The sequence below is a fragment of the Equus caballus genome, chromosome 28, assembly GCF_041296265.1.
Source record: "Equus caballus isolate H_3958 breed thoroughbred chromosome 28, TB-T2T, whole genome shotgun sequence".
In the NCBI taxonomy this organism is placed as follows: domain Eukaryota; kingdom Metazoa; phylum Chordata; class Mammalia; order Perissodactyla; family Equidae; genus Equus; species Equus caballus.
Window position 1 is genome coordinate 43381827 of NC_091711.1, and position 24577 is coordinate 43406403.

A 24577-nucleotide genomic window follows, 5' to 3' on the forward strand; every position below is an offset into this window, starting at 1 on the left:
CATCAGAGCTGCTGCAAGAACAAGTTCCTCACCGTGGGTGGCTGCACAGTCAGCTCCTCAAACAATAGACTGAAATGATATTATTACTGTTTTAGGAGGTCTTGGTGTAGAGAGAACTTAGCAATGTGGCAAGCAGAGCCCTGCTCCCTGAAGTGAAGACAAACCATGAACGAAGGTATCCGATTTCCTGATACAGGCTGCCAGAGTGCTCTGTGAAGAATCCTTTTCCATTCCTACCACGTGTCTGGGTGAGAGGAGAGGAAAGGGCGGAAAGGTGCCAGTGTACTGGCAAGCAATTCAGGTGATGCTCTGCACTCTGCTCCCTTTCTGCTGGCAGTAGTAGGCGTCTTTTCTGGCAGCTGCAGCAGCTTGATGGGGGAAGGAAGAGGCCACCCACCAATCACCTCTTCTTGAAACCATATTTTTTGCGTTCATAGAAGAGATCTGTCTTAGAGCTCCCCAAATTGACAATCTTTGGGCAACCATCTCTCTGGAAAACAGAAGAATAGAGAAGTTGTTAAAAAGTCTTGGAGCCTGGAGCCCGCCCAGTAGCACAATGGTTAAGTTTGCACATTCTGCTTCTTGGCGGTCCGGAGTTCACTGGTTCGGATCCCGGGTGCGGACATGGCACCGCCTGGCAAAAGCCATGCTGTGGTAGGAGTCCCATATATAAAGTAGAGGAAGACGGGCATGGATGTTAGCTCAGGGCCAGTCTTCCTCAGCAAAAAGAGGATTGGCAGCAGATGTCAGCTCAGGGCTAATCTTCCTCAGAAAAAAAAAAAGTCTTGGAGCCTGAACTAAGAGGGATTTGAGATAAAAATAACCTTTGGATTAACGGTTTAGCCATTCATCTCACCAGTGCAGTTAGCCCATTCAATCAATCATTAAGAATTTACCTGGGGGCTGGCCCTGTGGCCGAGTGGTTAAATTCTTACACTTTGCTTCAGCAGCCCAGGGTTTTACCGGTTCGGATCCTGGGCGTGGACAGGGCACCATTGGTCAGGCCATGCTGAGGTGTTGTGTCCCACATGGCACAACCAGAAGGACCCACAAGTAGAATATACAACTATGTACTGGGGGTGCTTTGGGGAGAAGAAGGAAACAAAAAGATTGGCAACAGTTGTTAGCTCAGGTGCCATTCTTAAAAAAATAAAAATAAAAAAAAGAATTTACTAAGTACCTAGAATGTGCGCAGGGCCTGTCTACCTTCTATTCAGTGGCCTGCACGTAGAATAGTGGATGCTCAGCCCACTTCTGTTGCTAATACGATATGGTTGAGGTAGAATCTAAAATTCTTAAGACGTCCAAAGGGTTTTCTTCAAGTGACAGGCAAAAAACGGTAATAATCATCTACAGATAAAGCTCTCTAGCTCTCCTCTGCTATCCCAAGAAAAGAGAGAATACAACCAACGAAAAACAACTGAAGACTTTAGGAAAAAGTACCTTACACTTTAAATACCTAGGAGAATACTGGGTTTGATGTGTCCTTATTAATTCACTTAATTTTTTTTTTTAGATTTATTTTTAATTTTTCCTTCTCCCCAAAGCCCCCCAGTACATGGTTGTATATTTTAGTTGTGGGTCCTTCTAGTTGTGGCATGTGGGATGCCACCTCACCATGGCTTGATGAGCAGTGCCAGGTCTGCGTCCAGGATCTGAACCAGCGAAACCCTGGGCCGCCAAAGCAGAGCACGTGAACCTAACCACTCGGCCACGGGGCCGGCCCCCTCATTCACTTAATCTGGCACATGGTCTTGGGGGAAGAGTGCTCCTGTGCTGGGGAGGGCTGTTGCTGGTCCATACTCTGACTTGTAATGACATGCTCCCCTGGCCATTTTGTGAGCTTGAGTGGTTTCAATGAAGCCTCTGGGAAGCTGTGTTCTACAGAAATGATGACTCCATCAGTTGATCTGGGATGACAGGAGGAAAACTGGGGGGGTTGTACTAGAAAAAACCCTTCACAAGTCTGATGATTTTATTTAACATCCATGCCAAAGGATGTTGCTTCCCGTGACACTGGGCTATAGAATGAATTGATCAAGTCCTTAGACATCTCATTTCTAATTCAACTGATTTCTCTTTTTGGGGACTGCCATCAACACTGTACAAACATCTCTGAAGCCACACAAAACCAACACTGACATTTCATTATCTTCTAGAATACATGTATCACGTACTACATTGAGAACTAGCATCTGTGGAGTTTGGTGTGCTGAGGGAGCCAAGCTGTGGGCACAGCCCCACCAACGGCTCACTAGGGGAACTCAAGTAAGCCATGTAATCTGTACTGAAAGTCCTGGGAAATGAAGGAACAGCTGCCTCATCTGGCCCAGGGCAGCCTGATATCAGACACAACAGTGCTCCAAGCCCTTTAGAGATGCTAGGAAATTCTGTGGTATGATGACAGCCTGTTTAGGCTAATTGTGTTTTACTGACTTGTGCAGTGGGCAAGTCACTTCTCTTTGGACTTGTATTCCCCAAATGTAAAGTAACGGGACTAGATCAGGTCAATGTTTATAAACTGTGGAGCCCTAGAGAGTTCTAAGAGGTGCCAGGTGATGGTAGGACCCAACCCCAAAGCTGTGCAGCTCTGTTCTCATTCATGGCTTAGGTTAGGACGGGAGGCTCTGGTTAGCTTTTGTTGAATACTCCTGTGTATGGAGAGCATGAAAAGGAAGATGGGGGTCAGCCTCAGTGGCCTAAAGTTCAGCGTGCTCTGCTTCCGCAGCCTGGGTGTGGTTCCGAGGTGCGAACCTATACCGCTCTGTTAGCAGCTATGCTGTGCTGGTGGCTCACATACTAAAAAACAGAGGATTGGCATGGATCAGATGTTAGCTCAGGGCTTCAATCTTCCTTAGCCAATAATAAAAAAAAAAAAAAAAAAAAAAAAAGGAAGATGGAAGGCCTGTTAAGAAACTTTGGAGGATGGTACAGGAGAATATTTGTGAGTTGAGCTAGAAGATATTTTAAAAATACGTGTAAATGTCTGCCTGACGGCAGTAGCTCTTTCAACTACACACCTGAATACTAAAAATCTCATCCTTTCTCAATCCTCCCCTGAGGACTGACAGAGTTCCCTATTCATAGCACAGGGAACTTTTATTTTAGGCAGCTGTGGCGTAAACTGAGTGCCCATGGTAAATACGTTTTATGACCACTTAATTTCTAAAATTTTACAAAAAAGTAGACACTAGACTGCCAAATTCTTGTTTCCATTATACTGAACAAGAAACATCACCAGGAGATGTCTAAGCTGGGCTTCTATAGCAACCACCAAGGAGAACTCAATGCCCTTGGGTTTCCTTCCTGAGGAGGGCTGTGTGTCAGGTCCATTTCTACGTCAGGAAAGCAAACTACAAAAATTACCCTGAACCAGTGATGAAAACCAAGGACTTTCAAGTAATACTTTAAAACCAACACTAATCACGTACCAAAATATAACATACCAAAGGGAAATCTGTATAAAACTGAAAGGCAGGAAAAGGCAATTTAAATTATTATTTTTTTGCAAGGAAAGATCTGCACCGAGCTAACGTCTGTTGCCAATCTTCCTCTCTCTTTTTTTTTTTTTCCCCTCCCCAAAGCCCCAGTGCATGGTTATATATCCTACTTACAAGTCCTTCTATGTGAGCTGCCGCCACAGCACAGCAACTGACAGACAGGTACTGTGGTCCCACGACCAGGAAACAAACCCCAGCCACCGAAATGGTGAGCGCTGAACTTTAACCACTAGGCCTTGAGGGCTGGCTCAATTTAAAATTTTGAGATCAGAAAAACACACTTATTGAAAATAGGTCCACATCTCTGTTTCTTACAAACAGTAGCAAAGAATTATGAATAGGTGCCAGTGGCAAGACCTGCTTTACTAAAAGAAACTAAAAGGTGAAATGTTCATTCTTCTGGCAACTGTTTAATGAACACCTATGATGTAAAAGACAGACTGCACACTGGTTTGGGGCCTTAACAATCGTAACATGTTTTCTATCTGAAACTTTTATTTTCAAAGACTTTCAAGCCCCAATAAATGTTTCCATGAGTTAACAGGGATTGTTACTTCCTTTTCCGTAGAGATTTCCCTAAAGCCACTGGAAGCATGCTGGTAGCAAAGCCAAAACTTGATCATGGGCTTTCTGCCTCCCAGTCTGGTGTTTTTTCTAACAGGGCTTCCCAGAGGCAAAAAGAGAAACTGTCCCCTGGCTGGAGAAGTGGTAGAGAATGGGAAATCTGTGAATTAACTTTGAAAAGTATAAAATATCTTTTGCATCTGTCTAACTGCTCTGCTCTTCACTTAAATGGGGAGAAGAGAAGGGGAGAAACAGCAAGAGAGGGGCACGTCCTTAACTACCCCTGATTTGAGTGAAACCACGTGTCCTCAAAGGAGATGAAAACATCTTTGATATTACAGCGGTTTGTGACCTAAAGCTCATGCTTACCCAACAAAATCTTATTCCTTAGTATTTAATTCCTCGCCAGAAAGAAAATTTAATTTAAATTTTAACTTTTCTCTTATTAGGGGGGCAATAATGAAAAAAAAGATGTTAGGAATCAATGAGTTAGAAAGATCTGAGTTCTAGCCCCAGACTTGCTATTTCTTAGCCATGTAACCTTGGGCCAAGTTGCTTAACATCTCTAAGCCTTAGTTTCTTCATCTACATCACGTAGAACTTTTAGAAAAGAATATTCAGCACGGTACCTGGTATACAGCCAGAACTCCATAAATACTAGCTGCTGTTTTCTCTGTTTTCTGGTTGGGAGAGTTGAGGAAAATGGGAAGTAAAGGAATCAGGGGCTAAGGGGATCCGCATGAGGCCGCGCTACAAGAAACTACAAATTAGTCCTCTAGCAGCAACGCCCACAGATATTATCCCTGACTCCTGAGTATTCTTGAGGCTCTGAGACACTATAGAGAACACTTAGCTTAGTTTACTGGTCGAATTCCCTTATAAATTATGAAAGATGCAGGAAGAAAAGAAGAGTGACGGGGCTGCTTTGGTTGTCGGAAGATTTCTGCATAGGAAAAAGTCTCAGGTGCTTAATCTACAGGATGATCTGTAAGGCTCAGAGGCTGGATCATGTCACTGGACTGTTTTGTGTTCCTTGGAAACTATCGCTGAGTAAATGTGACCTAGATGCCATCTCAAATATCCTCAGAACATTCCTATATAATGTGAAGTTGGGGAAGTGACGTCTAGAATAATTCTCAGGGACAGAATGAGGCACAAGCATCCAAAGGTATCAGGTCACACACCACATGCAGAGGAGTCAGACAGCAATTAACATTTATTAAGCACTCTCTGGTTGCAAGCTTATTCCAGATAAGAACTCTAACTACAAACCTGCAGAAGTCCAAGAAAATGTTGTCCTTAATGGACTCTTTAGTTAAAGAACTGCTCAGACTTTCTCTTCACTGCTGCGGTCTTACCATGGTTTCACTGCTTACAGACTATAAATAATTACCACACACCTACTACGTACCAGACCCTCTGGAGGGGGATCTCCTATGCATGACTTATAGGGCAGCACCAAAAATGTGGACCATGCCGGCAATACATGCCAGGCCCTGAACCAAGAACTGGGGGAAAGGAGAGACAAATACAGGTCCTTTCTCTGAAGGAGTGTAACCTAGCTGGTGGATCAGATCAAGCAGGATATGACTTGATAATCAGAGGGAAATGCAAATCAGAGTTTAGGACAGGAGAATGTTCAAATCACCAACTGGAATTATGTTTTTAGTATCTATGACCCTTCTCATCTCCCTAGATAAAAGACGACAATGGTGTAAGAAACAGTCTTATCCAGCCAAATGCATAGACTGCGGAGGTGGCTGGGTTATTTCTCCTCAACATAGGCACATCCGACCAAAAGGACTTACAAAAGGACAAGATGGTGTAATGGGGACACCATTAGGTTTAGTCAGACAACCTGGGCTTGCCACTTATCAGCAGGGTGGGGGACCATAAAATGGGGAAGATGATAATCTCTATTTAACAAAGTTCTTGTGAAGAATAAGGGGTGTAACATCTATACATTACCTACTGTTTGCTCATGAGAATATTAAGAATTATATCTTTGCCTTACCCTAGATTAAGTAACTGGCTATCCTCTATGAGCCAACTGGTACTATATCACACTTCCTTTTGTTGTGTCATAAGAAGAAAACAAGCTAATCTATGGGTTTTTCCCCCCCCAAGAAGCCTGCTGCTTCTAATCTAAAGGAAAATGGTAAAACTTGCCTTTGGCATAAATCTACAAGCCCTCTATCCTGGCATTTGGTTCAAGGAATTGAATAACTAGCCACTGCCACCACACAATGTCAAGGGGCAAAAATATCATGAGACAGAATCAATTCTGCAATATCAAACCAAAGGCATTCTTTAGCCGCTTAAAGCTGAAATCAACCTGAATTGTCCCAAATTCAAATGTCACCACATCCACCCAGACAGTCCTTAATGACAGCAAAGAGAATCACTGAGTGGCTATTACATATCATGCACTATGCTGGGACTTAGAAAATGCAGGATGTTGTTTCTAAATAAAAATAATCAGAGAGACATCAAAGGAATAGAGAGAGGGCTCTCCAAATTGCTGGTGTTGACAAAGACTTGCTTCTCCTGCATTTCTGCCCCTGATGCAAAATAACTGCCTTTTATCGGACTACACCCAGTTTGGCTCACAGAACTTGCAAAAATTATAACCTGACTAGATGAAGACAGTAATCTCTACCTACCATAGGAGGTTTCCATGGATAGCAATGTGTTACTAAATAAAAGGAGGAAAGATCAGATGGAAAGGTTAGTAATACACTCACATCCTTCTCCTGGATGGTGCACTCCTTACAGTAATAGGCATCGGAGACGCCAGGGCCTCCACAGATCACGCAGCGCCCCTGGTAAGAGCCGTAGTTACACTCATCACATATGCGCACCAGGGTGCAGGGACGCACATAGGAGTCGCAGATCACACACTTGCCATCACCTGTGAGGAAAAGAGAATGGAGTTATGCCCACTTGCAAGTACCTCCTCGAGTCCTCTGCCTTCCTCCTGCTATGGGGAAATACACCAATCTCCTTCTGACAGTGACTTTAGGGCCCTCTACTTTGGCATCACAAAACCTAGCTTACCTGGTGTACATCTCAATCCCCACAACACATAGAAAAAGTTAATCGCCTAATATGCAAGGAGACTAGAACAGCACCTGATGGATAAGTCTGTATAATTACCAGCAAAACACTGTGTGCTGGGGATGGGGTCATGCTACTTCCTGTTCAAAGCTAGAGATTTTCTCAAAACCTAAACATAATATCTAAAACGTGCAAGTTGGGGTGGGGAGGTGGAGGGGACTTTGGCTGCAGCCTGGCATTCGGTGTCCACATACTTCCAGGCACATCTACTCAAACCCTTCTTTGTGGCACCACTGGAAATGCCCGTTTGCTGGCTCCACAGAAACTGAGTGGGAGAGGTGGGGTGTCTGGCAGGGCGTGTTCCACTCACATTTTTCACACAGTCTTCCGATGGCTGCAAGATCAAAGGCAGTAAGAGTATAATTAGAATTAAGGTTTAGACGAAGACGAGAAAAACATCCTTGAGTATGGGGTGGGGACAGGAACAGGGACAGCAGTGAACCCTGAGGGATCTTATCCATCTTATCCTCATAAACTTCGATCCGAACTAAACCCACACCCTCTTGAAGCCCCTCCCACGTCTTGGGCAATCTGAGTTTCTCCCGGCTCCACCCTGGCCACTCGCCTCCTTCCAGCACGCGCGCCCCCGCCTCTTTTCATCCGAGGCCACAAAACCGCGCGCTCCTACACTACCGACGTGAGGCGGGAAACGTGGGGCCTCCGAAGCAAGACCCTAAAGAAGACAAGAACCCCCGGGCCCTCCCGTTCCTAGTACCATCCCCACCCAGACAGCCAGGGGCAGGAAGCCGTCTCACCAACACCAGCCTGCTTGCGGCAAAAGATCAAGTCCGGGTGATGTTTAGCCATAGCTCGCACTCAAGTCGGCCACCGGAAGCTTGGTGAACTTCCGTCCGACCTTTAACCCCTATTATTCCTGCCTCCTGGTCGCTGTGATTGGTCCTCCAGGCTTCCATCACCGTTTACAATCTTTGCGCCAAGCCTCGCTCGCTCTCGCGCGATTAAAACCCTGAGGCTCCAAAGACGAGTTTCCGTCGTAGTTGGGGGGCCAGGTCCTGGCAGGTGCGTGAAAGTCATAAGGAAAAATACCTTTCTCAGGTTTGGATGGGAGAGACACATCGCAAAGTGCAAAGATGAAATTTGCACGTCTCTGAGACATCACTGCACCCTGTATTTACTTTTACGCCCTACTTTTTCCTCTCCGGTGTTCGAGAGCCCCGCCCACTGCGCTCGCAGGGCGCTGGTCCCTCTGCGGAGGCCCCGCCTTCGCCGCGGCGCGTTTCTCCTCTGGCCACGCCCCCCCGCCCGAAGGCTTTAAATGCGACTTTTGGCACGTCATATTCCTGCGACCTCATCTTTGTCAGTGCACAAAATGGCGCCTTACAGCCTACTGGTGACCCGGCTGCAGGTGAGCGAGTTTAGGGCCTTCGGGTTTCACGGGGGCGGGGTGCCTCCTACTGTGCCTGCGGCTGTGGGCGAGGCAGGGCAAGGCGGGCCCAACCTCTGGCCGACTTTCCGTGTACCTGTCCCAACCGCGGGCCCAGCGCCGGTGCCCGCTCCTCCGGCGCCCGAGGTCAAGGCGTCCCCGCCTCAGTCAGCTCTCACAGCCCAGACCCCGCTCGACGGGAAGCGTGGGTCCGAGCAGTGGCGGCCTGGTGAAGAGTGGAGGCAGCTCTTTCTCCTTTTTGAAGACCGCACTCTCCTCTCCCGTAGGGTTCCTTTCTGTTCCTCAAGGTGAGGACAAGGTGACTGGGGGGCGCGGTCATCGTTGAGCCCGCTGAGCCCGGAGCCTGAAGGTCTTGCTTCTCATCTCTCAGCAGCAGAGACTTGCTTAGCCAGGTGCATCTACGGTTCGCAGGCCTGGAGTCTGCAGAAGAAACTAGCACTGTTACATCTTATGAGGATTCTGCAGAACATACAGTATAGCCAAGAATGCAAGGGGATCTTCTGGGCCCAGACGTAGTAAATAGTAATGATAACAGTCTCTCACCTTTGCACAAGATTGCAAGACCGTTTTTAATTCCTCCTCATATCATTCGATTCACTTACTCATCTGGTGAGGTGATTATTCTCATTTGATAGGAGATGAAACTCCTAGAAAGTAGATGAAAGTTCTTGTTTTGTGACTGTCACTGAAGTGCTGTGACCTGAGTATGCCCTATTTACCCCTCTGTTCTCCTTGTTCTTGTTAGCCTGTCCTCACAGAAGTTTCTGAGCTGGAGTGTGATCCTTGAGCTGACGTTTGTATTTGTGAGAGCACCAGTATGGAGTATTTTGAGCTCACAATTAGTTGCTTTTCACTTACTAGATGGGAGGGTAAAGAGACTCAACAGTTAGTTTGACCTTGACTCCTGTTATGACTGCCAGATGGTTTTTTCACTCCTAACTTGACAACTCTAGGAAGGTGTTATACTCAGAGGTTCAATATCAAGCCTGTATTTTGTTAATAAAAATAAAGCAAGCCTTTATAGACATTCTCTGACAAGCTTTTACATTAAACTTTGTGAATCTACTTTGAATCAAGTGCGATAACTTTGACTATAGAATTTAAAAAGTAGTTATGTGCTATACTTTTGGGAAGCATTGTGTTACTAGAAGTTATTTTTTTAAATCACATTGCTTAAATTTAAACTGTATGGTTTAAAGTGAAATCATCATTTATCTTGAAATACTTCTGATCTCTCAATTCTGGGCAAAGATGAGGGATTTGCTTTAATTATCTCTCCCAGTCTTTTGATTCTATAGGTTAACAATGTGGGAATAGTTGTTTTTTCCCTAATCCTTCTGTCCTAAGATGTTGCAAAGTCAGGCAAGATTATTTGTTAAGATAAATGATTACAGATTTATCAAGTTTGGAAGAGAGGATTTATATCACAGTATTTTTGAACTGAAAAATGATCTTGGAAAGCATGAGTGTTAGACTGATAGAGAAGGGGATCTGGGCCCTGGTTCATATTCCGCCCTGGCCCTGTGACTTTGAGCAAGTTATTTCTGAATCCCAGTTTGCTCATCTGTCAATTGGTGATGGATCTTCATTGACAAACGTTTATTGCGTACTTGGTAATCAGCTTCTACCCAGATTGTTGTGATGATTGATATAAAGTGATGAGAAAGTAGAATTTTTTTTTTATGATCATCATGTGGTCCAGCCCCCTCTTTTACAGGTGGACAGTCCAAGACCTTGAGAGCCTTGGTGAATTCCAGTAGCAGAGTCAGGATTAGAATCCAAGTCTCCTTGTTTGTTCATTTAGCTAAGGTGAATGAACAGCATTATACCACACTGCCTCCCAATAGCCAGCTGTCTTAAGTAATGGCCAGCTAATACTGTCCTCTGAGAACCTTGTAAATTAACCTCTTTTTGTGTTTGACTACATTTGGGAAGTGATGGTACTGCCTTGGTTGTCATATCCGCAGAACCCTGTCCGTGCATTCAGTTTATTCCTACCGCATTCACCATGTATTTACTCAGCACCCACTGCTTGCTCTGGATACAATGATAAGCAAAGCAGACAATTCTTGTTCTCATCATGGAGCTTCCACTATATTCTAATGTATTCTACTGCAGAAGGCCTTAAAGATCTCTATCAGTCAAAATATTTTTCTTGTGACCTCGGCTGGACCAAAGGTAAAAGTAGATAATACAATGATGGCAATTACTACTATCACTAAGAGTAGCTCATATTTACCTTATTGTGTGCCAGTAATCTCTCATGACCCTGTGAAATAAGGCAGACCTCTTAGCCCTGTCTTATGGATGAAGAAACAGGATTAGAGAGGAAACACACTGTAATGGTTAAGGGCATGGATTTTGACATCACGCTATCTGAATTTGAGTGTTGACTCTAATACTTGCCAGCTGTTACTTCACCTCTCTGTGCCTTTTATCCTTATCTGTAAGTTATGGATAGTAATAGAACACTGACTTATCTAGTAATCATTTTATTTATTTTGTTTTATTTTATTTTTTTTTTTTGAGGAAGATTAGCTCTGAGCTAACATCTGCTGCCAATCCGCCTCTTTTTGCTGAGGAAGGCTGACCCTGAGCTAACATACGTGCCCATCTTCCTCTACTTTCTGTGTGGGACGCCTGCCACAGCATGGCTTGCCAAGCGGTGCCATGTCTGCACCTGGGATCCGAACCGGCGAACCCCGGGCTGCCGAAGTGGAATGTGCGCGCTTAACCGCTGCGCCACTGGGCTGGCCCTAGTAATCATTTTATAGTTGCAAAGTATCTATAACCCTGCCTATACCTAGTAAGCTGTATAATTGTTTATTAAATAAAATAAAATAAACTTGGTTAGGGCCTTAGCCCTCATTGTTAGCAGATATGATTTGACTCTGCACCTTTTGGTTCCAAAGCCTGAGGTCCTAGCACTGCTCTATACTGCTTCCCTTTGGCATCAAGACTCAGCCTGTCCACCAGGGTAGCGTTAATGCGCCATATCCTGAGAACAGTGTTCTTTAAGTTGAAAGTGTTCTATTTGACAGTACCTGCTACCAGGTAGTGAGATTAGAAACGGTGAAGACAGTGGAGGTGAAAGTTTTGAAAAGCCATGCTACTCTCTGGTGTTCATTGTTTATTTTTGTATAGATGACTGTGGATGGTAAATAAGAGGGGCTGGGCACTTGCAGATACAGTTTTTAGGTCTTTGGTTTTGCCTTGAGGTACTGGGGTGGTGAGTTCTCATCTTGTGACCTTGGGGAAGTCATGTAACCTCTTGCGTGTAAATCTGAGATGGCACTTAACTACAGAGAAGTCCGATGTATTTGGCTGAAGTTCAGTTCTCTATAAAATGCCATGTAAGAAAATATTCCTTTGGCTGGGAAACAGGTCATTCTGGTTGCGTGTTCACTGTGGTACCTTCTCAGGTGTCCTGTCATCAACTCTTGGTTTGAATTGAGGGAATGAATCAATGATTGAACGGATGAGTAGACAAACTTCCAATCTCAGATTTGGGCAGAGGGAGTAGAAGCACCATCTTGAGGACTAGGGGGAGCACACAATTGCCTTTTGAGCCAACTGTTCCCAAAATGTTTATTGAAATCTTACTATATATGCCTAGCACTGTTCTAGATACTGGGAGTGCAATAGTGGACAAGAAGAGTGGAGCTCATATTGTAGTTCTGGGGAGACAGAAAATAAACAAGAACACAAATAGGAAAGTTGTAGCTACTGAGTGCTACAAGGAAGGTAAAATAGAATAGTGTGGTAGAGAGAGTAGGTGTGGGGATGTGGCATGGCTTTAACTGGGGTGGTTGAGGAAGGCCTCTCAGAAGGGGTGACATTTGAGCTGATACTTCACTGATAAGAAGGCAGCCCTTCAGCATGTTGGGTGAAGAGACTTCACGTAGAAGGAGCAGCATGTGCAAAGCACTTGAGATAGGTATGCGCGTAGTGTGTTGAGAATAAGAGTTAAGGCCAGTGTGACTGAGGTGTTGAGAAGAAGGTCTGAGCAAGAGGTGGGAGCCAGGGTCATGGAGGCTCTGCTAGGGAAATTGAGTTTTACTCCAAGCGTGATGAAAGTCCCCTGGAAGGTTTTAAGCTAGGAAGCAACAGGATCTGATTTATGGTTGAGAAAAATCATTTGGGTTGCTGCATGGGATGACGGACCACAGAGGAACAAAAGAGGAGGCAGGGAGAACAGTGGGGGCTCTTGAAATCATCCAGGGAGTGCTGATGGTGTCTGGGTCTGGGGTTCTGGTAGTGGACATAATTTGGAGGCAGATGGATTGGGTGTGAGTGTGAGGGATAGGGAATAATTAAGGATGACTCCTAGCTTTGGGGCCTGAGCAACTGAGCGATGGGTGAACTTGAATTCAGTAGTCATGTATTTGCATAGTACTTGTAAAACTTAGATGAGGGCCAAAGCTCATTTTAAAATTCTAGATCCTTTGATCAACTCTCAACAAGTTACCTCTATTTCACGGGTGAAGAAGCTGGATGGGGTCAAGTGTCTTGCCCAGGATCCCTCATTTGAGTATGAGTATCATGTCTGAAGTGAGCCTCTTCTATCTCTGACCTTACTCAAGTGGCTGTCTTCATTGGCTCCCCCTTTCTTTGACACACCTGGTTTTCCAGCATTGGTTTGGAAGGCAGTGGTGGGCTCTGGGCCTCTCAGCATAAAGTGGGGAGGGGACTGCCGGAGGCTGCTCGCAGTCTTTAAAAAGCAACATAGAGCCAGCCCTGATGGCCTAGTGGTTAAAGTTTATCACACTCTGCTTCGGTGGCCCAGGTTTGGTTCCTGGGTGTGGAACCACGCGACTAATCCGTCAGTAGCCATGGTGTGGCAGCGGCTCACATAGAAGAACTGGAACTTACAACTATACACAACTGTGTACTGGGGCTCGGGGGTGGGGAGGAAAAAAAAAGAGGACGAATATTGACAACAGATGTTAGTTTAGGGTGGATCTTCCCCTGCAGGAAAAAAAAAAAAAAAAAGCAGCACAGCAGAAACCTTAGGGAGACTTCCTCTCACAGACTTATCACATGACTTCAAGCAGAGTCTCAACCCTCTGTGGCCCTCAGGTTACACATCTGCAGAATGGGACAATTAATAGCTACCCTTCCATTAAGGGAGGTCCTGAAGGCCTAGTAATATTTGAAAATTTAAACTCTAATGAACTATCAAAGTTTGTGAATAGTTTCTGATGTTATTTTAGGAATAGGCCCTTTCTAACATTGAGAAAGGGGCAGACTTTTTCCTCAGATTGTTCCAGAATGAACCCGTAGAAGCTCTTATTTATTTTGGGAGCCTTAAAAGGCACGGAGAATGGTTTTCTTGGGTTCATTCTGCACAGCTTGGGCCAAAGGAAAGGGCACCAGCTTTGCAGGCAGGTCTGGAATTCCACCTTTGCTGTGTGGCCTTGGGCAAAATAGTTAACATCCCAGAACCTCAGTTTCCTCATCTGTAAAATGGGCACAGTACCTTCTGCCTCAGAGGATAGTTGTGAGTATTAAATGGGACTGTGTATATAAAGTATTTGGAGCCAGTCTGGCGCAGGGTGTAGGCACTTGGTGAATGTCAGTCTCTGTTTCCAGCCCTGGAAATGCTTGCAGCCTGCATCGCCCCAGCATTTATCCTCAGCTCATATGTTTAAAAAAGACTGGCTCTGGGGAAATTGCTTGTTCCTCCCCTGATCGCCATGGATTTCGGGTAGGTAGTAGTTGTTCAGGAAAGCCTTTTGGCTGCTGCTCTGAGAGTTTGGAGAAGAGGTAGAAATGAATCTGCTGGCTTCTTGTTTTTTATTCTCCGAGTCAAAGGGCAACGTTTGGAAAATGAACTCTAGAATTAGGTTTGCAGTATTTTTGTCATTAGATGTAAAAGTCTGAGCCCTTGGGGGAATTTAGGCCCAGGAGGAGTATTTCTGCTTTCACCCTGCAGACATGGAGAGAGTTTCTGATTGGGAGCTTTAAATCTGTGGCCAGTTCTGGGGGGCGACCAAAGAGGTCTCAGGAGTTCCTTTCACCCCCCACACTTCAGTGCTTGTTGGCTGGGCTCCTTCACCTTCTGCTAGACATTTGGGTTGCTGTTTTATTGTTCGCTGAGAGAGTACAGAGCTGGGTTAAGACAAGGGCCTTGCCTGTGAAAGAGCTTATGTGCTCTTTATGAGGAAGAAGTCACTTAATTGTAACATCCTGTCCTGAAGCGAGGAAGGGAAGGGGTGTGCTGGGTGGGGCTAAGTCCAGACTGGCCCATCCTGGAGCTTGGTTGGTGTGGTGGCACGGTTAGTCTGCCCCACACCATCGTCAGCATTAGAGAGATGACACTGAGCAGTCAGGCCTGCTGTGCCAGTCACTGAACTAGGTCTTGTTTCACAAATGCTGCCTCATTTGTCCTTCACAACAACCCTCAGAAGTAGTTATCATTAGCCTCTTTTCATGATGATGAAACTGAGACCTAGAGAGGTTAAATCATTTGTCTGAGGTCACAGCTAGCTCGCAGCAGAGCCAGAGTTTGAATGCAGATTTGTTTGACTGCACAACCCAGGCTGCTCACCACTCAGCCAAACTGTTTCCCCAGAGTCCTCCCCTGGGGTCGAGGGTGGAAGCTAGATCTCTGCAGAGTAGGCTAGATAGAGGGGACACTTCGGTTGGCTCCCTGCGCTGTGTAGATGTATGTCTCTTTGGGGCCTTGATTGCCTCCTGCCCCAAATACCGGCAGAGCTTGAGAGGGAGAGGCTTGAGGTGTGGGTCTCACAGAGGCAGCTTTATTCCTTGACTGAGCTGTGGGCGAGCGTCACAGGCTGCCTATTGAGCTTGCAGAGGACGCCCTTCCTAAGTGTGTTGGTGCAGAGGTGCTGCCCAGGGGCCAGAGTAGGGCTGCAGATTTGTATGCAGTTCACAGTGTGCCTGGAGTCTCTGTTGCTGATGCCAGCAGCAAAGAAGAATTAGGCAGATGAGTGAATCCAGCAACCGATTCCTTAAAGGAACCCCCTACTGCCTTGGAGCCCATTTAGAGGCTATGACTTGGAAAGATGCAGCTCCCTGCCCGCTTTCCAAACCTCTGAAGAAGACTGCATCACTTTTGTGTCTGCCAGTTGCATAGCAACCAAGCTAGCTGATTGCCTCCTGGTAGGAGGGAATTGTTTAGCTTTGGGTCTTAGGAGAGGTGCCAGGCATTGCCTACAAGCGGTGGGAAGAAATGGTTAGAAGCAGTGGAGGTGTGGGAAGATGCTGCTTCTTAGGAGGGTGGTGTTGACTGACGTGCATTCTTGTGTTGTCCACCTAGACAGAGCCCACCTGAGGCTTCCCTGCCAGGAAGGGCTAGGCAGCTAGTTGCTAAGAGCTGTGAGCCTGAATGCTGCTGAGGGTCATGGTCAGAGGAACCAGAGCTCTTACCCGACCTGAGACCTTGAAGACATCCTGCTGGTGAAGTGGGCTGCCTCATATGGTAGTGCATTCCCCACCACTGGACAGGGCCCATGTAGGTTGGATGACTCCATGTTAGGCCTTGAAGGACAGAAAGAGTGGATAGATGAGACCTTTTCAGTCCTTTTTCAGTTCTGAGATGTCCTGCCCCGCCCGGTGTGTGGGACCTGCTTGGAGCTCCTGGTCTTTCTTTGGCAACTGGGAAGGGTGTAGAGGGCATAGAGAAAAGTAGCAGCCTGTGGTCCTTTCTGCAATACACAGGCAGGCAGTGTGTTAGTAGTAGCGTCTCATTCTCCTGGGAGAACTGAATAACAGAAGCTTGTATTTATTGAATGCCTGTCAGGAACCCAGCTACCGAGCTCTGTGCTTTTCATATATTTTTTTCCTTAAAGAATGCAGTATATTCATAAAAGCTCTCTTTCCTTCTCTCCATTCTGGTCCCCAGAGGCAACCACTGGTAGGAATTTTGTGTTTATCATTCCAGACTTTCTTCTCTGTATTTACAAACAGTACATTCTTCTTAGTCCTCACAAAATCTCTGCTCTTTCCATCCCATTTTACAGAAGAAGAAACTGTGGCTCAGAGAGGTGAAGAATCTTGTCTGAGATTCTAAGCCAGATCCATCTGGCTCTAGAGTGGATGCCCTTTCTGTGAGTTGGCACTAGGGTTGGAGTGTTTCCACACACTCGACAGATCAGAATAGGGCTGGTGACTTCTCTGTCTCTTGCTGAAGCAGCTGCCTCAAGAGACCAGGCCTCCTCCAGGAGCCCGGCCTGTTTGGACAGCTCAGCCGCCTTCTGCTCCTCGGCTTGCTCCAAGTGCTGGTGCCCACTGACACGTGGTTCCCTAAGGCAGTGCTGGCATATGCCGTGCTTCACAGGATGGACAGAAGGTCAGATTGGCCCGCCAGGTTGGCCTCCTGCCTGAGAATATGTCAGTCCCTTTGGTTTGGACTGTTCTCTGAATGCAAGTGGTCTCCAGGGATGAACTCCGTCCTTTGGGAAGAGAGAGCAGCACGCCTGACCTTGGCTGAGTGGGGAGGCCAGCGTTCTGAGTGGGTGTGCACGTGAAATGCTACAGGGTGGACCCTTGTCCTTGTGCTTTGGCTCTGAGTGCGCACTGATGGCTCAGCACAGCCTCTGCCAGAGGCACTCACAACTTGAATTTGAAAACACAATGAAAAGACTTGTGTTCAAATCATGGCCCTGCCTTCATCTATTTCATCACCGAGTATTTCTTGAGCTTCTGTGTGTCAGACGTTGTCCTAAGCTCTGAGTATACAGTGGTGACCAGAATAGACAAGTTGTCTACCCACATGGAGCTTACATTTTAGTGGGTTTTATGTTCTCGTCTGTCTGAGTCTCCGTTTTCTCATCTAAACAAGGGACAAAATTACTTGTTGGGAGGGTGACATAAAATAACTTTTGTGATCTTGCCTGGCACAGTTTCCTTTTGTTTCATTTCTTGCCTGGCTCTCTCATGGGGGTCCACTTTGAGTATGTTCCCTCCTTCAGAGTTTGTTCTGTGTCAGTAAATGCAGCATCAGCAGAGCCTCCTTTACTCCTTGGGAGCCCTGGAGATGTGTGTCCATCCAGCACGGGAGAGGGTACCCTCAGACTAAGGAGCCAGACTTCTCTAAAGGCACTCTGGTTCAGCAGTTGGGACTGAGAGCCCCCATGGAGGACTGAGCCCACCCAGCTGCTGGGCTGGAGCAGAGGTTGGGAGACACTGTAGCACAGTGAGAAGGGCATGGGCTCAGCAGGTTCACAGCTCTGTGACCTTGGGCAGGCCACCTTCTATCTCTGGGCCTCGGCATTTTCAGGGCAGTTAGGGAGGCTGAGCTCTGTACCCCAAGGTTTACCAGTGTAGCTGGCACAGAGCAGTGTGACAACTAACTGCTCCTTACTCCAAAACAGATCTGAGGGCATCTGGCTCCTGGTCACCCTGATGGGAGACTCCCACCCAAGTGCAGAATTAAGGAGTTGGTTTGTAGCAGAGGAAGTACCATAGGGATACTGAGAGCGGAGAAGACGTGATTATGGCTTTCAAGGATTTGATAGGCTGAAGTGTGGAAGAGTGACTAAGCTCTGGTTCTGAAGGACAGGGCTGGGAGGTGAGGCCTCTGTCGAGTGTCAGGCTCCAGGCTGGGTGCGTTCACATGGGTGCTCTCCTTTAACCCTCGCTGCAGCCTGCGGAGGTGTTATCCCATTTACAGATGAGAAAAGTGAAGTGAAGAGGTGTTAAATAAAACCACACAAGGTTACACAGCTCGTCAGGGCAGAGCTGGGATTTGAGCCCAGGACTCCGATGCTGGAATCTGAACTCTGATACAATGGAAGCATGTTTTCAGTTCAGTATAAGAAGCATTTGTTGTTGTGAAGTATTAGAACTGTCCAGTAGTGGAATAGGCTTTCTGGAAGAAAATGAGAATCAGGGGCCTATGGAGATTGCTGAAGAGAGGTTTTCTGCCTTGAGGCTGCCTCAGTCCTGGCCTCGTACCCTTTGTTCTTGAGAAAGTGGAGGGCGAGGGCTTAGTGAAAGTGTCTCTTCCACATAAGGGCCTGGTATTTACTCATGAGAATGTCACAAGGCCTGAGACTTGGGCTCCAAGTGTGGGAAACAATTTTCCTGTTTCCTGGTTGTTATGACATCTGGGTTGGATGGCCTTACAGCTGATCTCGAGAGCGTCCCTGGGCCTGGGTTGAACTGAGCATTCAAGTATGTTTTACTTTTGGACTTAGGAAATAAAAACAAAACCCCAGGAGGTTATTTTTGTAAAATATGCCCAAGTCATCATGCTTCTTTAAATAGTATTCCTCTGGACTACTCATACCCCAACCACAGTGGTCAGTATATTATGAGACTCAATACTATCCATTTTTAAGATAAAATTAGTTTTTACCTTTTTTCTTGTTTATAAAGGTAATTACCCATTGTGGCAAACTTGGAAAGTAGAGGTATAAAGAATATAATAGAAACATCTACCTATATACCCAACTCCTACCCAGAGATAATTACTGTTAACATTTTGGTATATTTCCTTCTAATGTTTTTAAAATGTTACAATCCAAATAAAAAACATGTGCAATAATACATGTATTTATAATCTTACAAGCAGCAATAAGAACATTCTTACAAAGATTTAAATACTGTTAACAAAGCTGAAATCCTCCTTTTCTGCCAGCCCTTGCTTACACTTCCTGGCTTCCCAGGAGTGCCCGCAGGTCGGTTGGGGTTCGTCCTCCTATGTGTAGATCTGCATACAATATGTGCACACAGACAGAGTGTTCAAGCAACTTGTTGTGCATTTTATCTGTAACTTAACAATGAATCTGGGAGATTTTCCCCAAAGCGTTGTATAGTATTCCACAGAATGGATAAAATGTAACTTTTTAAAAAATAAATGGACATTTAGTTGTTTGTAATTTTTTAAATATTTCACTTAATGTTGCAGTGAGCATTCTGGTAGCTGTCTTCTTTTGCGCATGTGTGGTACAGGTAGATATGGAAACAGAGTGGCTAGGGCACAATGTACTAAGTTTTAGTAGCTATTGCTCCTGGGAAGACTGTACCAGCATTCTCTGATACCAAAATTCGATGTTACTCCTTCCTCACTAAGGCTTTATGTTGTAAATCTTTAAGATTTTTGCGTATTACTTTTGTATAATGGGGGGAAGCATTCATATTCTTTAAAAAACCTGACTTCATTCTTTTGCTTTTTAACAATCTGAAGTAGACTGCAAGTTTTAGAAAACAGTGTGGTGCTTAGAAAAAATTTATTTTTATTTCTTTAAAAATAATTTTTCTGATTCTACAACTAATATAGATAGAGTATTAAAGGTTCAAAATTACATAAATATAAAAAGTTAAAAAGTCTGCATAATTTCACCCTCCAGCCATAGCCATTGTTAACAGTTTGGCATCTATTCCCCCCCCTTTTTTTTTTTTTTGGTGAGGAAGATTTGCCCTGAGCTAACATCTGTTGCCAATCTTCCTCTTCTTTTGCTTGAGGAAGATTAGCCCTGAGCTAACATCTGTGCCAATCTTCCTCCACTTTATGTGTGGGTTGCTGTGACAGCATGGCTGATGAGTGGTGTAGGTCTGCATCCGGGATCTGAACCCAGGCCGCCAAAGCAGAGCATGCTGAACTTAACTGCCATGCCACTGGGCTGACCCCTATTCCTTTTTGATTTTATTGATTTCTTTAATTCATTTGTGTCCAGATCCATGCTTAGAATTGCCAGGAGACTCCTGGAGGGTTCAGTGTTTGGGCTTTAGAGCTAGGCTGTGTTTGAATGCTCATGTTATTATTCACTCTCTGGGGCAACTTGAGCAAGTTACCACCTTCCTCCAGCCCTCAATTTCCTCATCTTTTAAGTGGGGTTCATATTATTACAATAGGGCTACTCATCCATGTAAAGTGCTTGAAACTTGGCACTCAATAGAAAGTATTAAATATTATGAATAACGATCTTTGCTTAGAAACCTCATCCATGACACCTGTTGGGTGTGGGTACAGTGGGTGCGTGTGGTGCCAGGGACTGTGGGGAGGGGTAGATCCGGCATGGAACTAGTATTGGTGCCTCTCTTGGAGTCACTGAGTATTAAATACCACTGGGTGCCTGGCATCAGGCCATGGAGTCTGGGGAAGGGCTGGTGGTGGTGGGTATCCCTGGATGGGCTTCAGGGAGTCTGTAAAATTGTATGTTTTATGTGTTTTCTAAATTTCCTCCATGAAGTATGTCCTATTTTTTAAAATAGGAGGAAAACCCCTAGTAAATGCTATTTTTAAAAAATCTGCTTATAGCATTTTAGAATAATTGCTATTCTTTGGGAGCCCATTCATGTCGTTTCATGCCTCATGTAATACTGAACTATTACTCTCTTTTTCCATATGAGGAAACCGGGTGCAAAGGTGAAGCCCTCTTGAGATCACACAGCTAGTAATGGTGGAGCTGGCCTTTGGAGTGAGATCCAGCTAAGTTCTTTCTGCTGTGCTGTGTTGCCTCTTGTAAACCACAGGTTATAATGTAGGCTGGTGAACCACACCCTCCTGGCCCTGCTGGGTTTCCAGCCAGACCTTCCACCATTTTCTGCTTTGTCTTTGCTCCCCACCATTTTGAGTACTTTGTAGCTCCTGCACACTAAACTTGATGATTCTGTATCTTTTTACATACTGTCTGTCCTCTTTCAGTGCCTCACAAACTCCTGTTTATCTTCCACAGCCCTGCTCAGTGAAGCCTTGCCTGGGCATCCCAAGCAGAGTTAACTTCTCTCTGCTGCCTCCTGCCCCTGGTGTGTGCTTCCTTCTCCTCACAGGTCACAATCAATTGCATTTACATGCTGATCTTGGCCAGACTAAGGTATATCAGTGTAGGGACTGTCTTACTCTTCTTGGTGTCTGTGTCCTATTGCTTGGCACATAGTAGGTGCTCGTGTGTTAAAATACAAACCTTTTTCCTTGAGGACAGAAGTTATGTGAAAAGCCACCATCAACCTCTTGTACCTTTGCCCCTCTTGGATGCATTATCTACAGAGCAGCCACGGTGATTTTTTTTTTTTGAAAATGCAGTTCTGATCTAGTCATGATCCTGCCTAAACCTTCAGTGGCTTCCCATTGCTTTTAGGATCAAGTTAAATATTTAGCATGTCCTGCTGTAAAGCTCACAATCAGAAGACAAGGTCAAGGCCTGAGTGACTGGACCAGTAGAGGTACAGTGAGCCACTCTCATATACAGATGGATCATTACTTACATAGACAGCGACAGGAAGAAGCCCAAGGTGCCAGTTCCCTGGCCCTAGTCCCATATACCAGAAAGGACGACATCAGAACGGAAGGAGCTGATGGCTACACACAGGTTATGAGTACCCTGTTGCAGCTAAGTGGGTTTATATTCTGCAGTTCAAGTCTAAAGGGTCCTTGGCAGAAAGCTCTATACCTCATCAGATCCTGGGAGGCGAGGAGCAGCTGTCTCATGGCAGCCTCCCGGGGAGATGAGGCGGCAAGTGGGAGATGGCCTCACAGCAGCTCCTTAGAGGCCTCCAGTCCTCTGGTGTTCCGAGGGGATCACAAGGTGTACCACCGAGACCCAGGTAAGCTGTGGCTCAAGGTTGCTAGGGTGCTTTTCGCTACACCCACAAAGTCCCTCATGATACCTGGCTCATTTTACCACTTAGCTGTATTTTCTGCCATTTCCACTGCACTTTGCTCCAGCCAAGCCGACTTTCTCTTTCTTCTTTCAGTTACAAGTACTTTCCTGCCACGGAGCTGTTGCACATGCTGTTCTCTGCCTGCCAGATTCTCTGGACTCCTTCCCCTAAACCCCATTTTAGTTGCCTGGGTAATTCCTAGTAATGTTTCAGTTCTCGGGCTAAACACCACTTTTCTTGGACAAGCCCTTCCCCCAGTCTAGAGTAGGTCCTTCAGCTTTAAACGGTTATGGCTGCTTCACTTCTCTTTCATAGCACTTCTCTTACAGAGTTGCTGACGTAGTCCCTTGAGTCATTACTTGATATCTCTCTTGTCCACCAAACTGTAAGCTCACCAAGGGCAGGTATAGCCAGACTGTGTCTGTCTTGCTTACCTCGTTAATTCAGGCAGCACAGCACAAAGTCTAGGGCTGGATAAATACTTGTTTAATGAATCAGTAACACCTTAGTTTAAATTAGGGACAAAAAGCATTGACTTGAGAACTGAGTGGCTTTGAGTTTTCCAAACTGCTGTTAACTAGGTATGTGCTTGGTCATTCATTTCTTCATCTGTCAAATGAAAAAATACTTGCTCATCTGGGGTCACCTTGGGTTCTAATAATCTGTGATTCTAGATGAAGCAGTTAATTAGCAGAGTTCTAGAGGGATGGAACCTAGGATGAGAATCCAGCTGCCTACTTGACATCTGTGCTTGGGCATCAGATAGGCATTGTCCATAACTAAACTCCTGGGCTCACCCCTAAGTCTGCTCTTCCTATTGCCCTCCCCATTTCAGTTTATGGCAACTCCATTCTTCTAGTTACTCAGGCCCAAAACCTCAGGGATATTCTTGACTTTTCTCATTCCCCTTCGCCAATTTGCCAGCAAATCCTATTGTTACTACCTTCAGAATATATCCAGACTCATCCCCGTCTCACACCTCCACCACTGTCGCTTTGGTCCAAGTCACCGTCATCTTTCCCTGGGCTGTTGTGTTGGCCCTTACTGCGTCTTCCCGCTTCCTTCTGTTCTACAGCAGCCAGAAGGATCCTTGTAGATAAATGAGAGCGTGTCATTCCTGTTTGGAATTCTCCATTAGCTTCTTATCGCACTCAGAGTGAAGTCAGACTTTATTCTACAGGGTCCTATACAATCTGATTCCCTGCCACCTCTGATCTTTTCTCTTACCCAACTCCCCCTTGTTTATTCTGGCCACACTGCCCTCCTTGCTGTTCTTTTTCTTTTAATATATATATATATTTTAATTTTTAAAATTACCATTTTAACCATTTTTAAGTGTACAGTTCAGTGGCATCAGGTACATTCACGATGGTGTACAGCCATCACCACCATCCGTCTCCAGAACTTTTTCCTCATCCCATACTGAGACTCTGTACCCATTAGACACTGACTCCCTGTTTCCCCTCCCCCAGCCCCTGGCAGCCACCATTCTTGTTTTTGTTTTTGTTTTTGTTTTTGTTTTTGAGGACGATCAGCCCTGAGCTAACATCTGCTGCCAATCCTCCTCTTTTTGCTGAGGAAGACTGGCCCTGAGCTAATATCCGTGCCCATCTTCCTCTACTTTATATGTAGGATGCCTACCCACAGCGTGGCATGCCAGCAGTGCCATGTCCGCACCCAGGATCCAAACCGGCGAACCCCAGGCCACCGAAGCGGAATGTGCACAATTAACTGCTGCTCCACCAGGCTGGCCCCCACCCTTCTATTTTCTGTCTCTATGAATTTGACTCCTCTAGGTGCTTAATGTAAGTGGACTCATAGTAGTCGTCCTTTTGTAACTGACTTATTTCACTTAGCATAATGTCTTCAAGGTTCATCCATGTTGTAGTGTCAGAATTTTTTAGGCTTTCACAACTCCTTTTTAAGGCTGAATCATATTCTCTTGTATGTATGTACCACATTTTGTTTATCCATTCATCTGTCAGTGGACACTTGGTTGCTTCCACTTTTGGGCTGTTGTGAATAATCCTGCCCTCAACGTGGGTGTACAGATCTCTTTCCTTGCTGTTCTTTGAACACAACAAGTACCACTGACTTTACAGGACCCTTGTCATTTCTGTCTGCAATGCTCGTCCTTCAGCTATCTGTAGATTGGCTTGCACTTTTTGTCAGGTCATTGTTCAGTGTCACCTTCTCACTGAAGCCTTTCCCAACTATCCTATTTTACATTGCACCTCCCCCCACTGCCCGCGCTGCCTTTCCCATTGCCCCTGCTTTATTGTCTCTCATGACTTATCAACATCTGACTGAAGTTTTACTTGTTTCTCTGCGTCTGTTTATCTGTCTCACTGTCCATCCTTCCTCTAAGCCCCTGGAATGTCAGTCCTGAGACGGCAGGCAGTATTGGATGATTTTGTTC

At 45.5% G+C, this 24577-nt stretch overlaps 2 protein-coding genes across 2 annotated transcripts in view; one reads left to right on the top strand and one right to left on the bottom strand.

Moving 5' to 3' along the window:
• Positions 1–222: 222 nt before the first annotated feature.
• On the bottom strand, positions 223–7997 carry PHF5A (PHD finger protein 5A). Its single transcript, NM_001309325.1, has 4 exons — positions 7937–7997; positions 7492–7515; positions 6809–6975; positions 223–490 (listed from the first exon to the last, which is right to left on the bottom strand). The coding sequence occupies exons 1-4, from the start codon at positions 7986–7988 to the stop codon at positions 401–403; spliced, it is 333 nt and encodes a 110-aa protein (NP_001296254.1). The 5' UTR covers positions 7989–7997; the 3' UTR covers positions 223–400.
• Positions 7998–8102: 105 nt separating this feature from the next.
• Positions 8103–24577, top strand: part of ACO2 (aconitase 2) — a 52355-nt gene continuing 35880 nt past the window's right edge. Inside the window, exon 1 of the mRNA XM_001502501.6 lies at positions 8103–8547. Within this exon, the coding sequence (XP_001502551.3) occupies positions 8458–8547 (90 nt within the window). The 5' untranslated portion in view covers positions 8103–8457. The remainder of the gene's footprint in view (positions 8548–24577) is intronic.

What these genes read in the sequence shown, in the direction of transcription:
- PHF5A (NM_001309325.1), bottom strand. Translation starts at nt 7,988, where the DNA reads ATGGCTAAACATCACCCGGACTTGATCTTTTGCCGCAAGCAGGCTGGT. An exon ending in CGGAAGACTGTGTGAAAAAT is followed by an intron (nt 6,976 to 7,491) that starts GTGAGTGGAACA and finishes TTTTCCTCACAG; the next exon opens with GTGATGGCAAGTGTGTGATC. An exon ending in GCACCATCCAGGAGAAGGAT is followed by an intron (nt 491 to 6,808) that starts GTGAGTGTATTA and finishes TCTGTTTTCCAG; the next exon opens with AGAGATGGTTGCCCAAAGAT.